Genomic DNA, 23,036 nt, shown 5'->3' with positions numbered 1-23,036 from the left:
CACCATCGCTAACCTCACCCAGTCACGTCTTTCGTGAAAACTCAAGAATCTCCCAACTTCTCGCCACAGACGCCGTCGACCGTTTCACCTAAAGTCCGGTACACAACGAAGCTACGAAGTCCCTCGTACATGCTGTCAAGCGCGTCTCTTTTCGTTCGTCTGCGCGGCAGGAGAATTATGAGAGCAATCCATCGCGCGATAAATTCCCTCCAGCATCATCCTTCGCGAACCCCGTCTACCTCTTTGTCTCGTACGTCCTGCCGTACCAGCTCGAGGATAAGGAGGAAGCAAAGGAGAAGGCGATAAGAAAAAAAAAAGCATATTCAAGAGTGAATTCGATCCAAGCGAAATTACGAAGTCACGAGACAGTAGGGGCAGCGCGTCTCGCCGGACGATCCTCGGGTCTCCTTTTCACGACGCGTAAGAGTCTGATTGACGTCGGCACATTGAAACGCGTAAAGAACGCTATCGTCAGTGGCGACATAGGAAATGCGGACGCGTCTCCTCATTACCACACGAGCCATTCGATGCATCGATGGGAACGATTAGCATTTTCAATGTAGCGACGGGAAAGACGCGTTGTGATTCATCAAAACGAATTACGTACTCGATGCGATTAATAAGCGACGCGCAGGGAAACTGGTGCGCGCAGTGCGCATGCGCCCCCATCGAAGCAGCGAACGCGGACCGATGATACTTTCATAGGTACGCTAAACAGAAAGAAAAGAAGTCTGAAAACTCGCCCCGAGACTTTAGGCGATCACGCGGAGGCATTTTCGACGCGATGAACGATCGGCGTCTAAACGGCAAGGCGGTTCGAAGGATTTTAACGTGAATAACAAGGGAGGCAAAATTGATTCAATTTCAGTATAGCTTTACGGTGGTAGGGTGAGTCGGGGAAGGAAAGGGGTTTGTCCGTCGACCTAGACAAAAGGATGAAATTACGGAATGAGCTTGTTAACATAATTATAATCGATCCCGTGATAACCCGACAATTATCGATATCGACAAACGTCGAGGTTAATCGCTCTTATACGTCGCGAAGTGGACGACCGAGAAGAAGGGAAAGAAGCGGAGGGAGAGGAAAACAGCTGATTAATCGATTCGGGATAAGGAAAGGTCCAGGAGCGAAGATTGAAGCGTCCTACAAGAAGTCAGAGGACCTCCTTTTTTACGGTCTTCCTATCATACACGATCCCCGTATCAGCTACCCTGATTATCACCGAAGAAACAACAGCCCTCGTATTAAATATCAATCTCACGAAAATCGCTAAAACTTCACGTGCGCTGCACATTTTTGACAGGGGAGTTTCCCTCTTTGCGTCAATTCGATCGACAGCTAATTAAACGAGTAGTAGGAAATTGCCAATATTTCCTAAAAATCAACTGCGGACGTATACGTTAATATATAACGAAGCTATTCAGTTCAAACGCAGCAACTCAAGTTGATTTTACTATAGGAATCCAAGGGACGGGGGAACTTCAGTTGAGGCGTTTGAGCCGATTAATCGTATATGCAGATAATTGAATATATACATTTATACATATATACAGGTACATACAGAGACTGATGATCAAAGCTCGCATATCAAGTATATTTATGTATACAAAAATTGTCTAATCTTGTGTAATTGATATTTTGATAATATTTATCTGCTGCCCCCCCCCCCCCCTTCAAAGTCCTATATCATTATCCCGAATCGATGATAAATCGTGTAGACGAGATCGAATGCAGATGCGGCGCCCGATAGTCGCACAGTGCAGTTGCGATGGTCGCAGTTGGCCTCCGCTAGAGATTCGTGTCGCGGAATGTGTTGCGAGGTTGAAGATTCGCGTCGCGACAAATGATCTGCTTCCGAGTGAGAGACAGTCGAGAAACAGGTAAGAAGAAACGAGACAGGAAAGCCATGTGTACGTAGGATCGTTAACGTGCCGATTGCAGTTGACATTTTTGTCGTAAGGACAACAACGAGTGTCGTGGCCCGAGATGCGCGCGAGACAGTTCACAACGAGCGACGACTGCAGATATATTCACGTCAGAGTGTGATTCTTATTGAGGAATAAAAAGACGCCCAAAGAAAGTTGAACCATCTTATTATAGAAATAAAAACGTGAAAGGGAACTTTTAAAGCGAATTACGTGCTATTTTATGAAGGCGTATTCGCACGTAACGGCACTCAGTTTGAATGCCCAGCGACGAAGACATTGGATAAAGATATTATCTAACTTTAACGACGATGAGACAGGTATGGATTCTATGGCAGGGAAAAGAGACAATTTTTGTGACGACGTCGCCTCGATGTATGGAGACAAAATGGACGCTTAAATAATTAACGATAAACGCGCAACGACGCCGGCCGAAGGTTTTCATTACGTTCTTATACTAGGAGTCGGTATCTACAGGTCGTTGATATTGGTGCCTTGTGTTTTCTTGGATAAGACCAGTCGGCATTACGAATGACGATTATTATTGACATATGAAACTAATTGGCTGTGTATGTACTGTACCACGTTTCAATAAGACCGGCGTCTTGCCGAGTCTTGTGGATGCGTCGCGTGTCGATGGTCGCGACATTCGCGTTTTCGGGTTTCCGTACTAACCAAATGCCCAGGAGTCTTTTTATCGCGTGGATGAAGATTGATGCTAAGAACGCTCCTTAATCTCATTTCGTATGTGTCGGTAGATTAGCGATCACCAGAATTCGATAAAGGATGAGAGGAATAAAAGTTCGTCCACGCGATGAGATTGACCTCGAGTCAGAATCTTGAGCGATAAGAAGCGTGATGCATCGAGTGAACGTACCCTAAGTCCTTCATTTTCTTTGATAAAGCGCCTTGGGAAATCGATGATACTTAGAAGCGTCGAGGCGCTCCTTCTTCTTGGTGAACTTTTTGCCAGCGACACTTATGGCCGACCGGACGCGCTTTACTACGGGTCGATTCGATTCCAAAGTTTTCTACTTTTTGATTCCCGAAAATGTCTATGCTTCCATTTTTTCTATTGCGTGTCTTTGCCATTTCTCTTTGTCTCTTTTTATCTTTATGCTTCTCTCTGTGACTCTCTATAAATTATTTCACCACTCAAAACTCAGATATGCACTTCGGCGTTCGCAATTCTATTTCTCTGCCTTCTTTATTTCCATTGAGCCGTTTGACTCCCTTTGACGCTGGTTTTAAAATCAAGAAGTGACAGGTTGACAATTCTTGTCGCAGAACGAATTTATCATACTGACAAAAGATAAGGAGAATTTCAAAATTTTTGCATGAATATAAGCTTTTACTGGCAAATATATTATTTTCTACTTTTTCCACTATGAATAATGCATAGAAATTGTATAGTACATGAAATTGCTCTCATCACTCGAACCACTGAGTGTTCGATTTTAGATATACCTATTTTACTGTAAAAATAAGGAAAATCAATAGCTGGTTAGAGCTCGAAAAATTGGACCATTGTTATTATCGAAAAATGATCAAAGGGAGGAAATGTATATTGGAAATTGAAAATCAGTCAATCAAATGTTATTTTTTTAAATATCTGATATGCTCACCAATTTGCTGGATGCAACTGCATTATCGCTGGATCCTTCTGTCAGGCACTGATTCGAATGCACAAACTTTTTCGACGTCCTCGCCTTCTACTATCTCTGCAGTGTAAACGAATGCAGTTCTTTCTGCTTTCAATGGACGGCAAAACAGTGGAAGTGGCAGGACAAACGACAAATATTCGAATCAAAAGAAATTGACAGGAACGAAGGCCGGAACAATCTCGGATTTACAGATCAAGCAATGTCAAGGCCAGGAATAAACACGAGTTAGCATTCAAGTTCTCTTCAAACTTAGTCCACGCACTGGCACTGCCACGAACGTACGTAGTAGTTCATCCACCACGAGGAAGACGAGACTAAGGATCACCAGAAATTCTTTAAAAGTCTCAGGAAATCACAGTCAGTCGCGACAAAACGGTAGCGGATGTACCAGAGGAAGTATCGACGTTCACATTTTTGCGAATAAGAAACAAAGCCACAAATACAAAGACGTAAGTATCGATTGTAAGAATCGATCTTACAGAATTTCAATGTTATAAACAAAACCTTAAATTCAAACGAGAAAGCAAAGAAGCAAAGGAAATCAACTAAAGCTAACGTGACACACGTTTAAAAATCCCCGTTAAAGTTTGAGCCTGCTAAAATAGTCAGGATCGTCAGGATCGGATCCCTGGAGGCACGGAGCAGGGTTCCTGCCGAGGATCCTCGGAAGCAGACTGAGCCAGACACTGACCCCGAGGTCCGCGATGTCCGAGAGGGTCGGGAGGGTCGCGACGGCCGGGGATCTCGGAGCACGTAGGACACGCCGGAAAAACCTCCGCGAGACGAGGAGGAGACGCGAAAGACGCCCGTATCAACCGTCAATGATACTCAGAGGCGTTCGAGCAAACAAAACGTGATAGCACGTCGCATGGTTGTTTAGAATACACTGAATATATTTTGACCCGAACGCTCCGAAGCGGTGCCGGCGCTCCGGCTCGGCCGCGTTCGGCTAACTTCGGCTTTGGTAGACGCGACGGAGGACTCCGAGGGCCGACTCGTCACTCGCTCCTTCACTTGCTCGATTGCACGCCACCTTCACGCACGATCCGCAACACCAGCCACACTGCCCCTCTACACACGGCACACACTCTTAAATACCTGTATGCACCTATATTCTACATAGTGTACGATGGCACATCCGATATTCAGCCACTGTTGTACGTAACGCAACGTATGTCAAACTCTTACGTTTTCGTTAAGGAGTCTCGACTGTTTTGACTAGTTTCCTTCTTTCTACTAGTTTCTACTTTCGTTCCAGCCAACCGAGCTATAACAGCCATACAATTATAATTTCGCAGCTGGTGAATTCGCTGCGGACAAAACTAACGCGCTGGTCAGTAGGAGTGTACACCGTCGAGCTTGGTAATGTAGTATTGATTTAATGATACATAAGAATGCTCGGAAAGTTAGACTTTCGGCCGTTATCTTGATACGCGGACCAGATAGCTTTTCTTATGTCACATAGGAATACAGTAGAGCTCTGTTATCTATAACAAAGATACGAAGTTTGTTTCTCGAATATGTCTTTATGAAATTGTTATATGAGACGAGCTTTTATATATAATTTATACGTTGTACACGGAAAAGAATAACCATAGAAGATAAAAAAAAATCCTCGTGAAATAATATTGCCCGCGTCCTATTCGATCTATTGCGTATTCCTGTTGGATTCACAGGAGTGTCACGTTATTAAAGAAATGTAAAAACCGTTAGAATTACATAACATAATGCTTTATGGACTCTCTCGACTCGTTGAGAATGGAGAATTTTTCAGATTTTTCAAATCGAACGTTATTTGACAATTTAAAAAATTCAAAATGGCGGATCTAACGCGATCCGAATCAAATGATATTTTCACTAAAAACACTGTAGATTCAAGAAGAAAAAAATATGTAATTTTATCATTCTCACTCCATAAAATCTACACTATTGATCTTATACATAAGTAACGCTGTAAAAATAACATAGTTTTACTTTCGTAAATATTACAAGATCAGTTAACGTTATTAGTTCTACCAGCAAATCTCCACAAGGACAAGCTCATAAGTAAAAGAAGAGGTAAGTTCTGCGAATGTGACAGAAGTTCCTGCAAATCGAACCGGATACTTATATTTCTTCAACGTGTAACTAAAATATCGTTCACCTGAATATTAATGCATACATTAACGTCTTACCGTTAATAAATTCATATCGTGTAGCGAATATCGATAAAAGATTTGCTGAATATTTAATCCTGTAATTATATCCAATCTTGTCGCTCAGTTCATCTACCATATACATTCAAAGTGTCACTTCCAATAAAAAGTAATCAAACAGTCAAAGAACAGACATTATTTGCCAATCGATCATGAACATTGCCACGTGACATTAGGAAAGTCAGTGGGCAAATGGATGGGGTCAAAGTGCAAGCTGAGGATACAAGCTACAAAAGAGATCAGTGACCATTGGCCAATCTGATAGGATCGAGAATTTTTATCGATAAGGTAAAACGCGTGTCCAGGGAAATAATCGTCAGTGCTTCGACCAACGGATTTTGCATCCAATTATAAGAGAAACGCTGAGGGAGACAGTGACGCATTCGGCACTGTCAAAACTACTCGAAGTAAATTCGTTATCATGCGTACAAATGATTAGACGCCTTGAAACAAAGGGCTCTAATAAATATAGAGGATGGACTCATCTGCGCCAAAGGTGGGATACTGATTTCTCAATGCGTCGGGTCTGACTCAGAGAAAGTGAGAAGGATGAAGGAATTTAGACAGTTGTGAGGAACCCCCGCGAAAGGACCAATTCTCATGGGTGGGAATTATGCGAATTGAAGTATCGATTTCCAAAAGATACCGAGAACGCGTACTTGTTGCTTACTGCTAAGATTCCATTTTAGAGAAGAGAATTCACGGGGAGCTTTGAAAATTCTACGAATTAATACGAGATCGTAAGGTATTTATGTGTTTCCAATGGCCTAGGGCGAAGGAAGTGGGAAAGACGGAATAGGCAGATACGAATTGACAGAGAGAGAGAGAGAGAGAGAGAGAGAGAGAGAGAGAGAGAGAGAGAGAGAGAGAGAGACACGAAAAAAAGAATAACGAGGCCGACGAGAATCGTTCAGTAATTTAATTCTATAAGACGAGCGAATTCTTTGAGTGTGACGACAACCTGGTGCTCTTGTTAAGTGGATCTGGTTCTTACGGGCAGGAATTTGAAAAACAGATTTAAAAATTTTACGAGGAATGACGAAGGAGAGTGGAGAGGAGAAGAATGAGAAATAATAAGGCAAAAATATTTGACGAACTTAAATGTCTTATACCCTTGAAATGCATCCACGAATAGATATATGTATAACGACAGCTGTGTCAGTACGACTATAATGTTGTGACAGTAACGTAAGAATAATATACAGTTCATTATTCCAAAATTAATGTCACATTTCGCTTCTGATAATCAATAGCTGCGATTTAAGTCTCGGTCCATTAGCACTGAGCGATAAGAAAGATACAAGAATTCTCGTGGGAATTTACTGCTTTGACGTGCTGCTAATCGTTCTTTTAATAGTCTCTACGACTGTCAAAGTCTCGTTATCATTTCGAAATTTAATTTCAGGCAGATTTGAAGTTTTAATATTAAAAAACTGCCTTACCATTTGAGATAACGAATTCACGTGGGAGATGGCACTCGTCTACGTGGTCAACGGATTGAACCAAGGTCGATCAAATAGTTCTCTTCCTTACTCAACACGATTTCTATAGAGGCTGTGGATGCACCTAATATCGTTCAAATTACGTGAACGTCCCTAATGTGACATTAGCTGGAGATTCCGAATCCGCCAGTTTCATTGCTGTGCGGCTAGAGAGTATCAAGTCATTTCTTGAAAGTGAAGATTTGGACGAGTGCGCCTGTCTTCGTTTGACTTACTGCAATACCCAGAAAGTATTGCAGTGTAACAGGGGCCTTTGGTAGCCTTAAAAAAAAAGTTCCTCTTCCTTTCCAATGAGGCAGTTCAATATAAAAGTAAGATTCTTAGATGGTTTACTGTTTAGATTCAAATTTTTCTAGACCATCGTACCAACGAGTCTGTCATATTTACAGAAAAGATCAATTAAAATGAAAGAAAATTGAATTTTATGTCTCCTGAAGCTAGACAACATACGCCAACCAGTAAGAAAGTGTCCTGCGGAATATAATTTGTCTCTAAATAAAATCTATTTTGCCCTCAAGTACAAGGACGACACCTGCCAGTGGCGTAGCTATGTCACATCCTGTCTGAATTCTAATTCAGATCATACGACCAAAGCGCAGGAGCATTAGAAATCAATATGCGGTGGTGGGTAGTTCCATTTAATAGGCCTGAACCGTCGTGACCGCGTCTGATCATGTCTCTACGCACCATACGCGATATAACGCAAGAAAAGATCCTGGTCCATCAATGACTTTGTTAGTTTCCTGATGAAAAGTCGCTCGACTGCGTTCCACTGGAGCAAAGTGCCCATTAGAGCACTTCGTAAATCATAGGTGGCGCGCGTCACTGATCCTTATCGTTGTTTATTTGTGGAAAAATAAACTGATGGAATCCAGGCTGCCTTGCGAGTTGGCCAATGGAAGCCAAGATCAGCCAGAAGAACTGAAGAGGAAGAGCGAAGATCCGTGGCTCAAGCGGTGCGATGATAATGACGGCCCAGGAGTCGCTTTCGCGTGCAAAGTCAACCGTACGCAATTACCTGGACGTAATGCGCGGTTGCTGCTGGCACGATTAGCTGCCTTCTTTGAGCCGTGTCTTGTGGAAAATTGCTGGGGCTGCTATTTGCGTAACTTGTCTATGAGCACAAAAGTATTAGAGAAGCGATAAGAGTGATATGACACTTTACTACTCACCATTGAATTTGGTTTTTTGAAAATGTATTTTTCAATGTTTGGTTACTCTTTAATCATCCTGTATGCAAAGGTGTTCTATAGCACCGAGCTATGAATCGTTATTTGGGATGCTTGGATATGAACTGGCCATGTTTGTTGATGTACTGGGATGATAGTGCATCCTATTGATGCTTCCTGGCTGAACCATGTTGTGGAGCGGGGAACATCAAGAATATTTGGACAAATCGAGATTACGCTCTTTGATCAATATTGATATTCTCGACAAATAGCTGTAATTGTTGTCTACACAACATGACGCTTATATTTCATAAATATATGAAAACGCATGAATTACAGTGTACACAGCGTCTTCGTTCTTTAAGATCGAATCTCTCAATGATGCTGATCAGGAAGAGGACTGCTTGGACTTGAGATGCGTGATTGGTGAGTAAATTTTATTGATTTTATATGAAAATACCTGAACGGAAAAGATATATTGAATAATTAACTGGTTGAGGTAATGGTACTTTAATACTGTAGTGATCTTTTGGTTTGTATGTCTTCCAGGATTGTTCTCATTTCCTCGTCCTCCAGACGGCCTTCTAGACTCGGTATCAAGGCCTTTGCTTCTTCGGGTGTTTCTGGGCACAAATTCGCCAGGGACGCCAATTCGAATTTGTGTAGCTTCTTCTGCATCAGTAAACTGTAACCACGCGTTTGTAAATTAATTTCTGAAACAGGTGCGAATTATCGATCAACAAGTTGTACTGGAAATTTATACTTTCTGACAGCCGCAATTGTTTCTTTGTTTTTGAATTTTCGAAAACGATTCGTATAAGTTAGACTCTTCATGAAGACCTCGGAGAATTCTTGCTCTTCCTCTGCTGATTCGTTCTGCGCTTTTCTGTGCTCCAGTAACATGTGGACTTCCGCTATCAGGAGAGTCTCAGCATTTTCGAATTCTGCAATGTGATAAAATATTTTTTTTTTATTTTTACACGTATCGCAATTTCTACTCGGTATGTTGAATCTGAGGGGATATTTGTACAAAAGTTCTATTTGATTCAGTTATTTTCGTTCAGATTGCACAATAGAAAAGAAATAAGTTAATATTGATTTCGAACGATTGGTACATTCGATTTGTTTACACATACTGTTTACAGAAACACGTCACGTCACAAGACACAAGATAGTTTTAGCATCCACGTAGATGTCGTCGCCATACTCCCGGTGACCTCGATGAATTTAGATATTGAGAGTGGCAGAGATAAGAAGAGATTCGATTCTCTCTCACATTTTTCTCTACGGTATGTTAATTTCATAAAATTCTCGCTCACGTGGAATCCGAGAGAAGTAGAAATCGTTGCAAAAGTATTTTTTTCAGCACGTAATAAGATAAGTTCTTAATCGGCGTTAATTATTTATGCCGACCTATTAAAGAATTTCGTCACACCTAATATGGATTCGTTATGTATCTCTAAAATGTTAAATTGACATGCATATCTCGTATTCGCATAAAAGATCGAAATTAATGATCTGGACCCTTACCTCATATATTTAGGAACTGAATAAAGTTGAAGAAAATTAGAAAACAGATTATACATATTACACTCAACGTTTTTACGAAAAAAATCATTAATTTTTATTTTTTTATCTACAAAATACGGTACCAAACGAATGTAATAAATTAAAAAAATTTGGGTACGAGCGACGTTTATCCATGAAAACTGAATGACCATTGCTTATTTAATAACTCTATCTTAATTATCTTAAAATCTAATATCACATACTTAAATACTGAACAGTCCCTCAGGTGTTGCAAGAGTGTATAACAATTTGAAGCTAATTTTTTAAATATTAAGGTTAAAAGTTTCATCATTGAACTGGTTTATTAATGTAACCTTGTTCTGCTAAAAAGTCGTATATCTTTCTAGTTTTATTTACGTCGATTTTTAAAAGCACTCTGGCCTGAGCCAGTCGCAGTGAACCACATTTTTTATTCTCAGTTATAAGGAGATGTTTGAAGTCGGAGTAACTAGTGGGTACAACTCGTGCTGTAGAACATAGCTCCTTTTCAGCCGCAGTAAGTTTTTCATATCCAGGTAAACCCTTGATCACAAGAGGTGGTGGAGCTTTTCGTTGTGAAGCTGTACTCGTTAATGGAGCATTTGTTTTCGAAATACAACCAGGTAGTATACTCTTCCAGTTGTACTCAGCATTCGTTAAATATTGCCTTCTATCTTTTTCATTCTCCTGTCGAAGTTTGGTCAACTTTTGAAAAGTTGGTACACTATGAAAATACTTTAAACCATTTTTACGAAATTCGAGAAGCCTGTGAATATAATTCTTTAATTCGCCAGCATGATGAAGTCCCTCCATGATGTAATCAAACTCCATACCTTTTACCAGCTGCATGAAAATTAATAATCTTTCAGCGGTAGGTCTTGTAATGGTGCTATCGTATCTATGTAACCAAGACATTGTTCTTCTGAAAGCTATTAATCCATGATCCCTTATTACTTGTTGTCTTCTCTTTCTTTCTCTTAGCCTATGATTGTAGGCTTCCACTATTGCTACTTGTAAACTTTTTCCTAAATAATTGTCACTGTCATCTCCACTAAACTCATCGAATCTCAAATCAGAAATTAATGACTCTGCGTGGTTATCAAAATTTACTTCAAAATCAGACCTAGCTGCATTGTATCCTGCCAATAATCGGCAGTTTACTGTATTTGTTGCAAATCTGGGTGGTTCTTCGAGATCATGTAATTTGTATAGATATGGTATTGGCTCAGAACTGAATAAACTTGCTTCAGTCTCCTTAATATTTGGTAAACCAGGTAAAGTTTGATTATCTATATAATGTTGTAAATAGTGTAATTTGCATTCTTCTGGGGACTTCCCTTGTATTCTTCTGGATATATCCACCCAGTTACCAAAACCACACTCCTGCAAGACATCCAATAGTTCTAACTCTTGTCGCGCAGTCCAGCCCGAGTTTTCAATTAGAGGAAATTCATTTTTTATAATTATATAATTATGATTGTTTCTATGTTCATCAACTTCAGAACCGCTGGAGAAACACGGAGGACAAATTTCAACATTGGAACACTCAGCACATCGAATGTAAGGTTCTGAGAGGATTGTTTTGCATATACGACAGGTTGGATCTGAAGTAAGGATTTCCTCCTTCAGGACTGACACCTCGAGCTCTATATCATTTTCGGTTTCTACAGCTCGACTCGATGGACAGTCTGAAAGCAAGAAAATCATTACTTTAGACCTAACAGTAAGTTACTAACAGTCTTTGCATATCCATTCAAACATAGAGAAAGTGAGGGTATGCAAAGTTCCTTATGCGAAATTGTACCACATGACTTCGGAGATTGTTTCAACGTACCTTTTGGAAATTGAAGATCTGCCGCATCTTCTTCTGTCATATCCAACAGGCTTGGATTCGCCATACTTCGACTTTTTATTAAAAATTCCCGCGCAAAAGATTAAGTTTAGGTTAAGGTTAGGAACAACGCTTTTACTCCGAAAACGTGACTAGAACTTTCTGCTTCACTTGGAATCAACAGCTGGCGCTGATACATTAAAAAGATATTTTGTCGATAATACAGTTTCATGTAAGCTGCGTCTCTCTGCGTCCTTTTCGATTCAGTGTTATAAAGTCAATCGCATTTTAAAAGCCAACAAGTAAAACAACCCCCACTAGTTTGTCATAAATACATATAAATCAGAATAATCGTGTTTCAAGCGACCAAAATGATAAAACATCGATCCCGTCCGAGAACATTTCCAACAAATCAATTAATACACAGCCGGCTATAAATCGTATTAAAGTACAATATGCTACTACAGGTGGTTATTATCAATAATGATTATTAACTGACCGCCCAATAGATAATAATAATTATAAGCTCATAAATTACTCATTGCAACTTATATACACTCTAATAAACCTCGTGGTTTTTAATGGTTCAATGGATTAAAAAAAAAAACGAAAAAGATCAGACCTTGACCATAATGCAATACAATCAATTCAAGAACGATCGTCAAAATATAAAATTCGTATAAGGTCGCGTATGCTGTTACCTCTATAGAATATTCGATGACACAATTCAGAATGGTGCTGATCATAATGCACGTCGACATATCCCTTACTAGATACACGTATATCAAACGTACATAAATAGACAGATATGAAAAAAAATGGCAAAGCCATGACCTCAGAAAAGGGCAAATAGTAAAGTATCCATTTGCCATCACACTATAACGATCATCCATTATTATGCGTGTCAAGGTTGGCATGAATTGACAAATCGCAGATAGAATTGAAAAGAACATTATTCCAAGTTTACTTAGATCAATCGACAAGTCCATAAGACTTAAACAATACCAGAGTGATCCTCGAAAAGAATAAATTATTTATTACGAAGAAAAAAATCACTCGAATATCCAAATGTAAATTTCAAAAATTGTAATTAGGTCATTGGACTTCATTTTAAATGATAAACATTTCATTATACATGACGGAGCACATTATCAACTAAGCAATTCAGAACAGCAGATCAACGCGTTCAGCATTCAAAAATTTAAAGGTAATCTTGTAGGAGCAAAACTGTTTTTTTTTAGATTGGATTAGATTAGCATAATCGACTCAATAATAATAACAACAATTTTCGCTCTAATAACGTCCGTGACAATAGACTCGTACCCATCGAAGACTCTTTATGAAATTAAGCAACGAGTAACGATCCGACAGAAATAAATGAATAAAAATAAAATTTCAATGGTAACCCACAAAGAATCGAACAATGGATCAAAAACTGGGAGCGTAAACTAGTCCGCCCACAATGTTACTACTGGACAACTAAACGAATTACATTACAAGGTGCCTCAACTCGATCTACCGAATACGCCCATTCGAAATTCTCTCAAGAGAAAACTTGATGCCATCCAAAAGTCTTTCTCTCCAATTAACAATGTCACGCCCGCCGTTCTATACCACCCAAAAGAAAGTTTCCAATGGATATAATATGGATAACAATATTAACATTTTTTTCATCGAGTCATGCCTCGTTCAAAGATAATTTAGAAAACATAAAATAATTATATAAGTGAACTACAGATATGCATTATAATAAAATTAATTACTGAAGGTCAATAGTTTATAGCTATATTTATATTACCTGATTACCTATGTATATGCATAAAATATAAAAGTACGTACGGCGTTTGAATAACGCAGTATTACCAACAGCGAATAATTCATCAAGCTATCCCACGGCGGTTGGCTGACTTCACGTACGTATATAACGATAATATTTTTAATCCGTAGAAGGTCCCAAGAATCCCACAGTTATCATCTGTTCACGGGAGAGACGTCAAGAAGTAGGATCGTTGCTGTAAATTGCCACAGGTTGATATCTAGCAAGACAGAGTACAGCAGTGAATGATGCTGTAAAAGTAAATTCCGTAATGACAGCGCAGTTATAACCTAAAAACTTGACGCATCACCAGGTACGCCAATTTCTTCGTTGTTCTAAGAAAATCTTCCAAGTCATAACTAGGAGACGCGACAACGTCGACTACTTAAGGTGGATTAATAATCTCGTAGTGTATCGCGTTCCCAAAAGGAAACACTACTGGAATAGATAACGTATAATATGTACTTACTCGGTAGTGGCACGCAGCGGGCATACGAAACAATGATTTCACGTTGAAACTACACGAATTACCTTAATCGACTTAAATATTCGCATTCCATTGATTCTATTCGTAAACGTCATCGAGGTCGGTTTATGATGCTCGTCCATGATTATTATCTCTCTACTTTGTACGTACGGTGTAGTAATAACGATGCACTTACGGTTGTACGAGGTATCAATACGAATAGGTTAGGTCGTGCGTTGCGACCTCTGTGTTCAGACGAAATATGAGGAAACTGGAAATTTTTAAGAGCGGATTTACTGTTATGAAAAAAAAAATGTTAGAATTTATTCCGACAGTCATCGTGCCATCGTCGTCATCTAGGTTCTGACTGCCGATTCCATTCTGATAAAAACAAGTCAATCTAGATGGCCTTGCAATCGACGATTCTTCAAATCTTCATGGACGCACTTCACGAGGTAACGTTTATCTTTCTCTTCTCACGTCTTCTTGTGTTCTTATATTCTGTCTACGATCACGGCACGGAGGACATTTCTGTCTGGATCTTTTGTCATGTCTGGAATATCCTTGTGATCTGACTTGACTCCCGGTAGCTGGTAAACGAATTCGGTGGATATGACGAATGCCGAAGAGCCTGATTTTTCAAAGGCGAAGACTCTTCGTTATCACGACTTTGATGTTGGCGATAGGAGAAAAGACGAGTCGATGGAAATTGATCGGGAGAATGTTTTTGATAGCGTTTACAAGCGTACGACACTTTGTGGGTGAGTTTTAAATTGTATGTAGGCTTTAAAGTTGTCACGATAATTCAGGATTCATGACTCGTAACTCGCCAGCTCGTGACTTATGGCGTATATGAAAATATTACATAATCTGGAACACCAGTTTTTTTTTAACGATAATAAATTATTCTATAGAAATTATAAATAAATTTTACCTTTTTTTTCTGGATTTTAAATACATTTTTTTTTATAATCAAATCAGTATGTTTCACTGATTACGAATTATGGGTAAAAATTATCTAATTGTATTTATCATAATGAGAGATAATTCAGTTCCCAGAATTTTCAAGTTTATCACAGTTTTAAACTAACCCCGCGTGTCCATATATCACTTTGAGTATTTTTTGTGTTAACTACGAGTAATCAGTTATCCTCTGTGATATTTATAGGTTATCCAATGAAACTTGATTTATTCAATGGAACTTGATTTATTTTCTAGCTACGCTCGGGTGGTGCGATTACGGAAGAATAGAAATCCCTATAAAAAGTATTAGATTAATTATTATCTGTGACAAGGAGCGATAGACGCTTCTTATATTACATTAATAAGGACGAAAAAAAAGTTACAATTATTCAATCGGTTGATAAATAAATGGTAGTCGATAATTTCATGGTTAAACGATTTCGTAATCCAGCAACGAGCATCGGCTTGATTGAATTTCAACCAAAGAAATTTTCGTTTGGATTTGCCCTGCAGCCATTTTAAAAAAGTTTAAAAAATCGGTTAACTCTATCTTGCGATTAGTCTCTTACTCACGAGCTACTCTGACCTTATGATAGACGCTTTACAACTTACGACTTACACGCTTACGACGCACATGACATTCCTGTTACAATGTTATCTATTTTCAAAAAAAAAAAAGATTTCAAGAGATACGAAAATTATCCAATCGATAAAATCAATTGAAATAGTATCATTGAACATGATACCGTGAAAAAAAATATATCGAGCGCGACCAGATTGTGGTAAATGAATAAGATACAGTAAGTGAAGCGAATTGAAGAAATGAATTAAACGAACGATGTAAACTCACCCTGAGAAAAAAACCGGCCGAAAGATTCATTACTTTCGAAAGGATTATCCGAATTTGTACGGTTCATTCGTGCCAACAGTCTACCTGGTTAACGTCTTTACGGATTCTCTCTTTCTCTGTCCTTCAATATTCTCCACTGTTCTTTCTCTCTCTTGCTCGTTCTCCCGGTTAAAGTAACGGCACGCGATTGCTTAGTGCGTAAGGTGCGTTGCACCGTGAACGCAGCGTCACGCAGTCACGGAACTTCCCCGTAAAGTTCGTTACGTGAAAATCCCGCCGAAAAAAAAGAAGAGAAAAAATTATCACCTGACTTGATTCTAAGCATATCAAAATATTCGATACCCGTTTTATTCCTTATCGAAAAGAAATAAAAAAACAAGCGAAACGATGCGACTTATCTGCAAGTCGCAGCAGACAGCCAGGCGTGGCTTTTGAACGTGAACTAGAAATCTCTCGGGACGATAATGCGCGATGCCGTTAGACAGTGTAGCGTCAAGAATATCTCTTTCTTTTTCTACGACTCCGATGAACCGTCATATAAGCAAAGATCGCGACGATAAAATACATCGTGAAATTTTGAACGATCAAACGGCAAGTGTCTAACGTTCAGCATTCGAGGTTAAACTTCCAACAGTACCTTAAGGCAGTGTATCCATAAGAATCATCCGACGCCAATAATTATCGTGTTCCAGGGTTTAAATATCTCGAGAAACAGGTTTAACGACTCTTTTCAAAGCCCATTGAATATTAATCGACCAATCTGTACGAGTGATGGCAAAGATTTTGTCGGATTAATATTTAAATCTCGTAGACTCGATCGTGCCGCCGCTGTATCAACGAACAGGTCAATTACTGTTGGACCATCAAGAAGCTGCATCAGATCCGCAAAGTCGGGTAATCATTTACGTGAACGTAATAATGGGTGCCAGACAATCCCTCAACGCGTATCGCACTGCTGACTGGTACAACAATAGTTGGTCGGGTCTTCCGTTAGGGGAGCCTCGGTAGAAATAATTCGACTAAAGTGACATCTCCGAATCGTAATTTGTTTCGCTCGGATTTTCATACACTTAGTACTGGTATCGTAACACTCTGTGCCTTGTGTATAGTACACAGTAAGAATCCAACGAGACTTTCACCTTAGCATTTACAAAGGACTTTACGAAGCGTCCGTTTCAAAAGCCGTTGTCACGAGGCACTAGAAAGTACACTGACTTCGATTATCGACTCGAACGGAAATTTTGTGCCTGATTCGCCACAACTGATCGGTTAACTAACCGCTCGATAAAGATGTTTCGATAATCGTAAAGGTTCGTATCGATGAAATTTATTGAACTAGAAGAATCTTTCGCTTCGATTCGATTCGTTACTCCTGATTTTTAGGTTATATTTCTTTGATGCACACCTGCTGCTGCTGCATCGACAAAATTTATACTGACAATCATCCAGCGTGAATCCACTGTTGCAGTGTGATCAAGTGATACAAAATGAAGAACGTAAAAGTACGTGGCAGCATAATCGATTGTTATTAACAATGAGTCAAAGTATCGTTGCAAAATTATCATCGCGTGTTAAAAACTCAATGTTGTTTTTCCACTGAAACATGCGTGACCCTGAAATGTTAATACGATGATTTTTGTTTACAACACGAAATTTCTCACAGGCGTTAACATGGCTCTTATTACTTGTCCACGAGACGTCCCGAGCAGGTCCATTTCGGTACATACGTTTACATTAAACTTGACACTCATCCCACAAGGACGACAGGCGTCCTCAAAAAAAATGCAAATACAATAATAATAACCGATCAGAATCGTTATAGCTTTCGATATGAAAGTCGTCAGATTATCCTGTTAAATAATTAATTATAATTAATTGACAGATCTCTCAAAAATTTTGGTCTCTCAATACTGTTATTACAGTCTGTGACAGTTGACTAATTGTCCATGTAATAATTGAGATATTTCAAATGTCTCAAGTCGTCGATCGGATTGAATTTTATCGATCGATAATCTTTCTGCTCGGTACGTCTCAGCTTTCTTCAAAATAATAACCTCCTTACTCGCTACTATTCATTAGACACGGTCAGTCCCGTTGTTCGAGTGGCTACAAACGAGAGTTTTGAGAGACGGACAATCATAGAAACTCTTCGTCTTCCCATTGGAGTACCCGTGTCACTCTGACGTCACTTCCCGTCCAGGCAGCTTTCGCGTTTCACCGCTCTCGCGAGGATGCAATTATTTGACCGCCATTTAAAGCGTATATTTACGCTTTTTTCTTTTTTCATTCTCAGTCAGAAAAACATCCTCGTGACAACTATCAAGTGGTTCGACTAGTTTTGGCACGAGACCTGAATCCTTTCACAATTTTTCTCTTTTTAGGTCGTTCAAAGAAATTTTCAAAAAATTTTTTTTCTCATCGATAACTCGTACGTTACTCTGTTATCACTCGTCCGATTACTCATGCACTACCCTACAGATCGTACCCAGCCATTCATCGCTCTTGACAACTTCCGGTATATCGATATACACGCCATCCATCATTTGGAACTTCTGGATCATCGATCCATGATCATGGATCCATGATCCAGAATCAAAGGTGCGCCATGGGATCATTTTACGCTGGCATCGAATGACTACGTTCACTTGGATCAACGAGGAGGGATAACTCGAAGGATGATTTTTTATTTAGAATGACTCTTGGTCTCGAACCATATACCGGTTCTGTGATCGAAGACGTGGCTAAAGAAGATCGGCCGGTGCAGAGCCCAATCAAAATGAGACTATCGCTGATCCCTGATAAAGCCGGTTGGGACGACCCGAGTCTAACGGGATAGCCTCGATAAACATTGGTTTGACGCTACGAGGCCACACCTATTTGGACACACGTTTTCCATAAGGATAAACAACGCAATTGGCCTAATTAATTTATCCCAACTTCGTACAAAAATCCGATACCTATCCAGACCTTAAGATAGTCTTGCTGTACGAATACAAAATATTTTGGCCTCCTTTCGTACGTGTCTCTTCTCTCACCTTCATATGCATTTATTGCTTGACTTTTTTTTCCCCGTGGATCATCGGACACGTTTATGACTATTTTCTATCTTTAACGATCCGTCATTACTAGCACGTTCAGAATTCGAAAGCCGATAGCTTAATGACGTTGAGTATAATTTAAATTTATTTTTCTTAGCACATTTTCAACTAACCCAAATTTCAAATTGGAACAATTGTTAGTCTCAATGAAAAATAAATCTTTCGGCGTTCTTCGTGCCATAAAACGTCGTACCAACAAAACATGCCAATAAATATACGAAAGGAGCTAAGAAATATTCCTACGCAAATACTATGCTAAATAGATGAGTTTTTTTTTATTTTTTTTTTTTTTTTTTTTTTTTTTTTTTTTTTTTTTTTTTTAATATGCTGCTACGTACTGAATTCTCAATTCGCCTATAATTCATCCCATGCTAATATAACGCGAATCGTATAACGCTTTTCGAGGGTGGCAACAGTCATTCACGGGATGATTTCTTTCGAACTCCCTCGTATCTTAATTCGTGACACGTTAATGCAAAGCCATTTGGTCGGCTATCTTTTTCCTCTAGTACCACGCCTTTTAATAACCATACATACGCGAGATACAAAGCTACTACGGAACCGGCTAATCATTTACAGGTTTATGTACGTATTCCTAACGGTACAAGCTTAGAGGCGCAGCAGCGAACCTACAACGATCGCTTTATTCGTTCTACGTTTATTTTACATTGCATGCAACTCCTATAGATATATATATATATATGATGGTCCAGACAGCATCCTCCGCCCACTTCTCATCTTGCTCACTTCTTGCTCCACGGAAATTGTATAAGTAATTCTTTCAAATATTTTTTTCTTCGATCAAATTTATTACTATTAAAATTTCGATTAAAATTTAAATTAAAATTATTGATTATGGTCACAGTCATTATCCAGTTACACCGTAGAAAATTGAAGGTGTAAGACGATTTGGTGCAAACGATTAAAAATATTGGCTTTTGACAATAAAAATATTTAAAATTAAAATTTACGATACAAATTTTAGCGAAGATCGGTGTTAATTAAATCGTGCTGTTTTGTAATTTATTGCTACACTCGAGCATCATTTAATGTAAAAAGTGGATTTATCGACGTTACATTATTTTGATAATATTCGATAATATTCAGCTACTTCTAAATATTCAGCTATTAATACCGTGTATAAAATTATTAATGGTAATCGTAACCTATTTCACTTTTTCTTCTTGCTCCTCGCAGTCGCACGAAATAAATCCGAATTCTCGTGCGGATGATCTTAGCGCAAGATTCGTTCATTCCCAACCACTCTGTTCCCGAGTGGGTCAAACGATTGTCGTAGATTGTTTTTTTGTTCTATTACCGCCTCTTACCTAACCGATAATTAAATCGATCGATCAATTGGTATAACCGATCGAAAGGCGCGAACGAAGCGACAGGAACAAGAGGATCAAAGTCGAGGCATCGATTACCCATGATCCTTCGCTCGAGAATAACCAGCCGAGTATCCGATGACACGAGTACACGCTTCTTATTTCTTTTTCTTTTTCTTTCGCTGCCGACCCTCCCCTCCGACTCTTGATCCTCATTTATTTTCAAACTGTTCCTACGCCACTCAAGGACAACCGACTCCCCAAGGACCGCCTCCTCTTGTCTTCTGACAGAATCTGATAAGGATAACGAAGTTCAACTGTTCATCCTGCGCATTAAATTTTCGGGAAGGTCGACAATAATAGGTCCTTTTTGTTCGTCCCGGGAGTCTGAAATACGCAATTTAATCTTTAATCCTCGCGTAATACTTCCAGCTTGTATAATAAGCCAAAGTCGGGGGCCAAATCCATTATCGTAATTGTAGCAAGGAAGGGGAGCTGTACCAGGGGGAGGGAAGGGTTGTCAAAGGGGCGAGGGTACGGTGGGAAGTGAATGAAAAAAAAAAAAAAAGAAAACAAGAAATGTAATAAAAGTGGCGAAAGATGTAAAAGAGAATATAACCTGTGTATACATTTACGGCAGCCACTGTGGAAAATCGTATTTCTTTTTCTTCTACTGGGGTATGTATCCGTCCACGTTATAATGTAAAGCAACGGCAGACGGCAGCTTTAACCGCTCGTATCGTTTATTATGGACGATAATGCCGAAGGCAACGGCACGCAACGAATTCAGCTTCCGCCACGTATGTTGCGTCACTCGGCAATTTCGTCCAGTTAAAATTATCTTCGAAACATAGGTATCCCAGGTGGCTTGGCTCTTATGGCTTTCTATGAATTCCTTCTTGACGGGCAATGCTCATTGGGTATTTTTGAATTATGTCGCGGCGTTTGTTTAATGACTTTTTATTATTCGTAGATTCGTATTAAGGAAGCGCCAGGTCTCTTGGCGCTTTGAAATTAGGGGCTGCTGGGAAATTAATTTGATAACGAGGGCGCCGATTCATTAGCTATTGTAACGTGTGTATTTGGCTTTGGTACTGTTTGGAAAAAAATACTGGAACGATATTGCGGGGTCGCGAGACAATATGGATTTAAAGTCCAAGTGGAATTTTTCTGGAATTTGGAAATACTAAATATGAAGGAAGAGCGGAACGTCTCACCGTGCAAATGACTCGGTTGTCATGGCTACGGAAATCTGTTACACTTTCCCAGTGATAATTTCTGGAAAGTCTACTTCTCGGCTGGACTCGGCGTGGAAATAAGAAAGGGAGTAAAAATCTTATTTTTTCTTTTTTTTTTACAGATTTTATTTTATTTTTATATAACCGCAATTTTCGAAATTATGTCAAAAAATATGAGTCTTCATGATTTTTTGGTGTCTATGACGTAATTAGTCACTGACGTACGATTAACACAAAAAAAAACTAATGAATTCTTCCCTAAAAATCTTTTGGTCGAAAAAAAAAAAAAAAAATTACCTGTATCTTCCAAACAGTAGCACTAATCCTCGTAACCATATTTACGTATTATCCTAACCTTAGCACATAGGTCACACGTGCCCAAAGCATTTCGATCGGGCGATGTAAGTTCCAAGCGGAAGGAAGTTTCACGAAATTCAAATAAAGAGGGTAGGTCCATTTGTCTTTGGCTAACCCTTTGTGTAAACCGTATAATAAATATTCCTTGAGCATTACATACCCATGACAGGTAACTGAATGATAAGAATCTTATATAAAAATTTACATGAAAATTATTATAGGTTAAAATGTATTTGACTTGCATGACCACTGATGCAATGCCCATTCCAATCTTACCTGACGCCGGGCAGCTTCTCATTGGACGTTTTGTGTCTGTTCCAATATTCAATTATGCGTCCATGTCAATGGACCGTGTCCCGAATTTTCAAGGTTGGCCTTCTGCATTAGTTCTCCGCCCCAAAAACGATGGCGTCTCACTGACTTTCAAATTTCGAAAATTATCTACTGCCGGCATCACGTGCAAATTCGTCAAGTTTTTACGTCACGTTGATAGCTCGGTGAGCACTCGCCTGCATGCATTTCAAATAATTGCTAACCTCGCTTTTCATAGTCATTTCGATATCCATGTAAATACAAAATTATCGATACCGTCAGAAACGTCTTAACCTTTAAAACGCAGATAGTGTAAAAAATGGTGTAAACTGACGAATGAATGAGAATCGTAACTGTATAATGGGATGTTAATTAATCTCACTCTCCGTACATAAATGACGTTTTAAATAATACAAAGTAAACATTGCCATCTATACTATATATATACATCTATATAGATACGAAGGAGAATAGACTAAAATATATTTTGCGCTTCTTTCAAAAACTTACTGATTTCTAATATGATCATACTGTTAATTATTTTAATTTTCATAGCCTGAAAAAAAACTCAAATTTCTAATAATATAAGTCCAAGGACCCTCGGCGAGTTAATTAGACATGAATTTATTGAATGTAAAAAAAGTGTGTACAAAAATTAATTCAAAAAACCTCAAAATCATTCACAGTAGTCCACTTTTCGATTAGCTATGGTAATCTTAATTTTATGTCTTTTATATTGCACATACATTATTTTCCAGTTTCATGATTTTTTT

General features: G+C 39.0%; 2 protein-coding genes and 1 long non-coding RNA gene across 10 annotated transcripts in view; 1 reads left to right on the top strand and 2 right to left on the bottom strand.

The window, feature by feature from the left end:
• LOC107270091 overlaps positions 1–4,694 on the bottom strand; it is a 79,005-nt gene extending 74,311 nt beyond the window's left edge. The window contains exons 1-2 of the mRNA XM_025087494.1: positions 4,156–4,694; positions 3,552–3,904 (exon numbers count right to left, since the gene is read on the bottom strand). The gene's annotated coding sequence lies outside the window, so the exon portion shown is untranslated. The remainder of the gene's footprint in view (positions 1–3,551; positions 3,905–4,155) is intronic.
• A 2,176-nt stretch (positions 4,695–6,870) lies between these two features.
• Positions 6,871–14,443, bottom strand: LOC107270012 (transcriptional adapter 2-alpha). 8 transcript variants are annotated; one of them, XR_003060402.1, is made up of 5 exons: positions 11,839–12,404; positions 9,220–9,400; positions 8,917–9,141; positions 8,460–8,637; positions 6,871–8,401 (listed from the first exon to the last, which is right to left on the bottom strand). XR_003060402.1 is itself a non-coding variant. In XM_025087503.1 (3 exons), the coding sequence occupies exons 2-3, from the start codon at positions 11,900–11,902 to the stop codon at positions 10,314–10,316; spliced, it is 1,443 nt and encodes a 480-aa protein (XP_024943271.1). In that variant the 5' UTR covers positions 11,903–13,871; positions 14,314–14,443. The 8 variants fall into 8 exon arrangements, 5 of the variants coding, with proteins under 5 accessions (XP_024943268.1, XP_024943271.1, XP_024943272.1 ...); XR_003060403.1 differs by lacking the exon at positions 8,460–8,637; XR_003060401.1 differs by having other exon boundaries at positions 8,460–9,141; positions 11,839–12,402.
• A 1,510-nt stretch (positions 14,444–15,953) lies between these two features.
• On the top strand, positions 15,954–17,600 carry LOC112494686. The gene is made up of 2 exons (XR_003060405.1): positions 15,954–17,240; positions 17,314–17,600. It is a non-coding gene; the product is annotated as an uncharacterized LOC112494686 (long non-coding RNA).
• The last annotated feature ends 5,436 nt before the right edge of the window (positions 17,601–23,036 follow it).

The sequence above is a fragment of the Cephus cinctus genome, unplaced genomic scaffold, assembly GCF_000341935.2.
Source record: "Cephus cinctus unplaced genomic scaffold, Ccin1 Ccin1_scaffold0696, whole genome shotgun sequence".
NCBI classification, from domain to species: domain Eukaryota; kingdom Metazoa; phylum Arthropoda; class Insecta; order Hymenoptera; family Cephidae; genus Cephus; species Cephus cinctus.
Note: the sequence above shows the minus strand (reverse complement) of the source record. Positions and strands in the feature narration are given on the sequence as shown.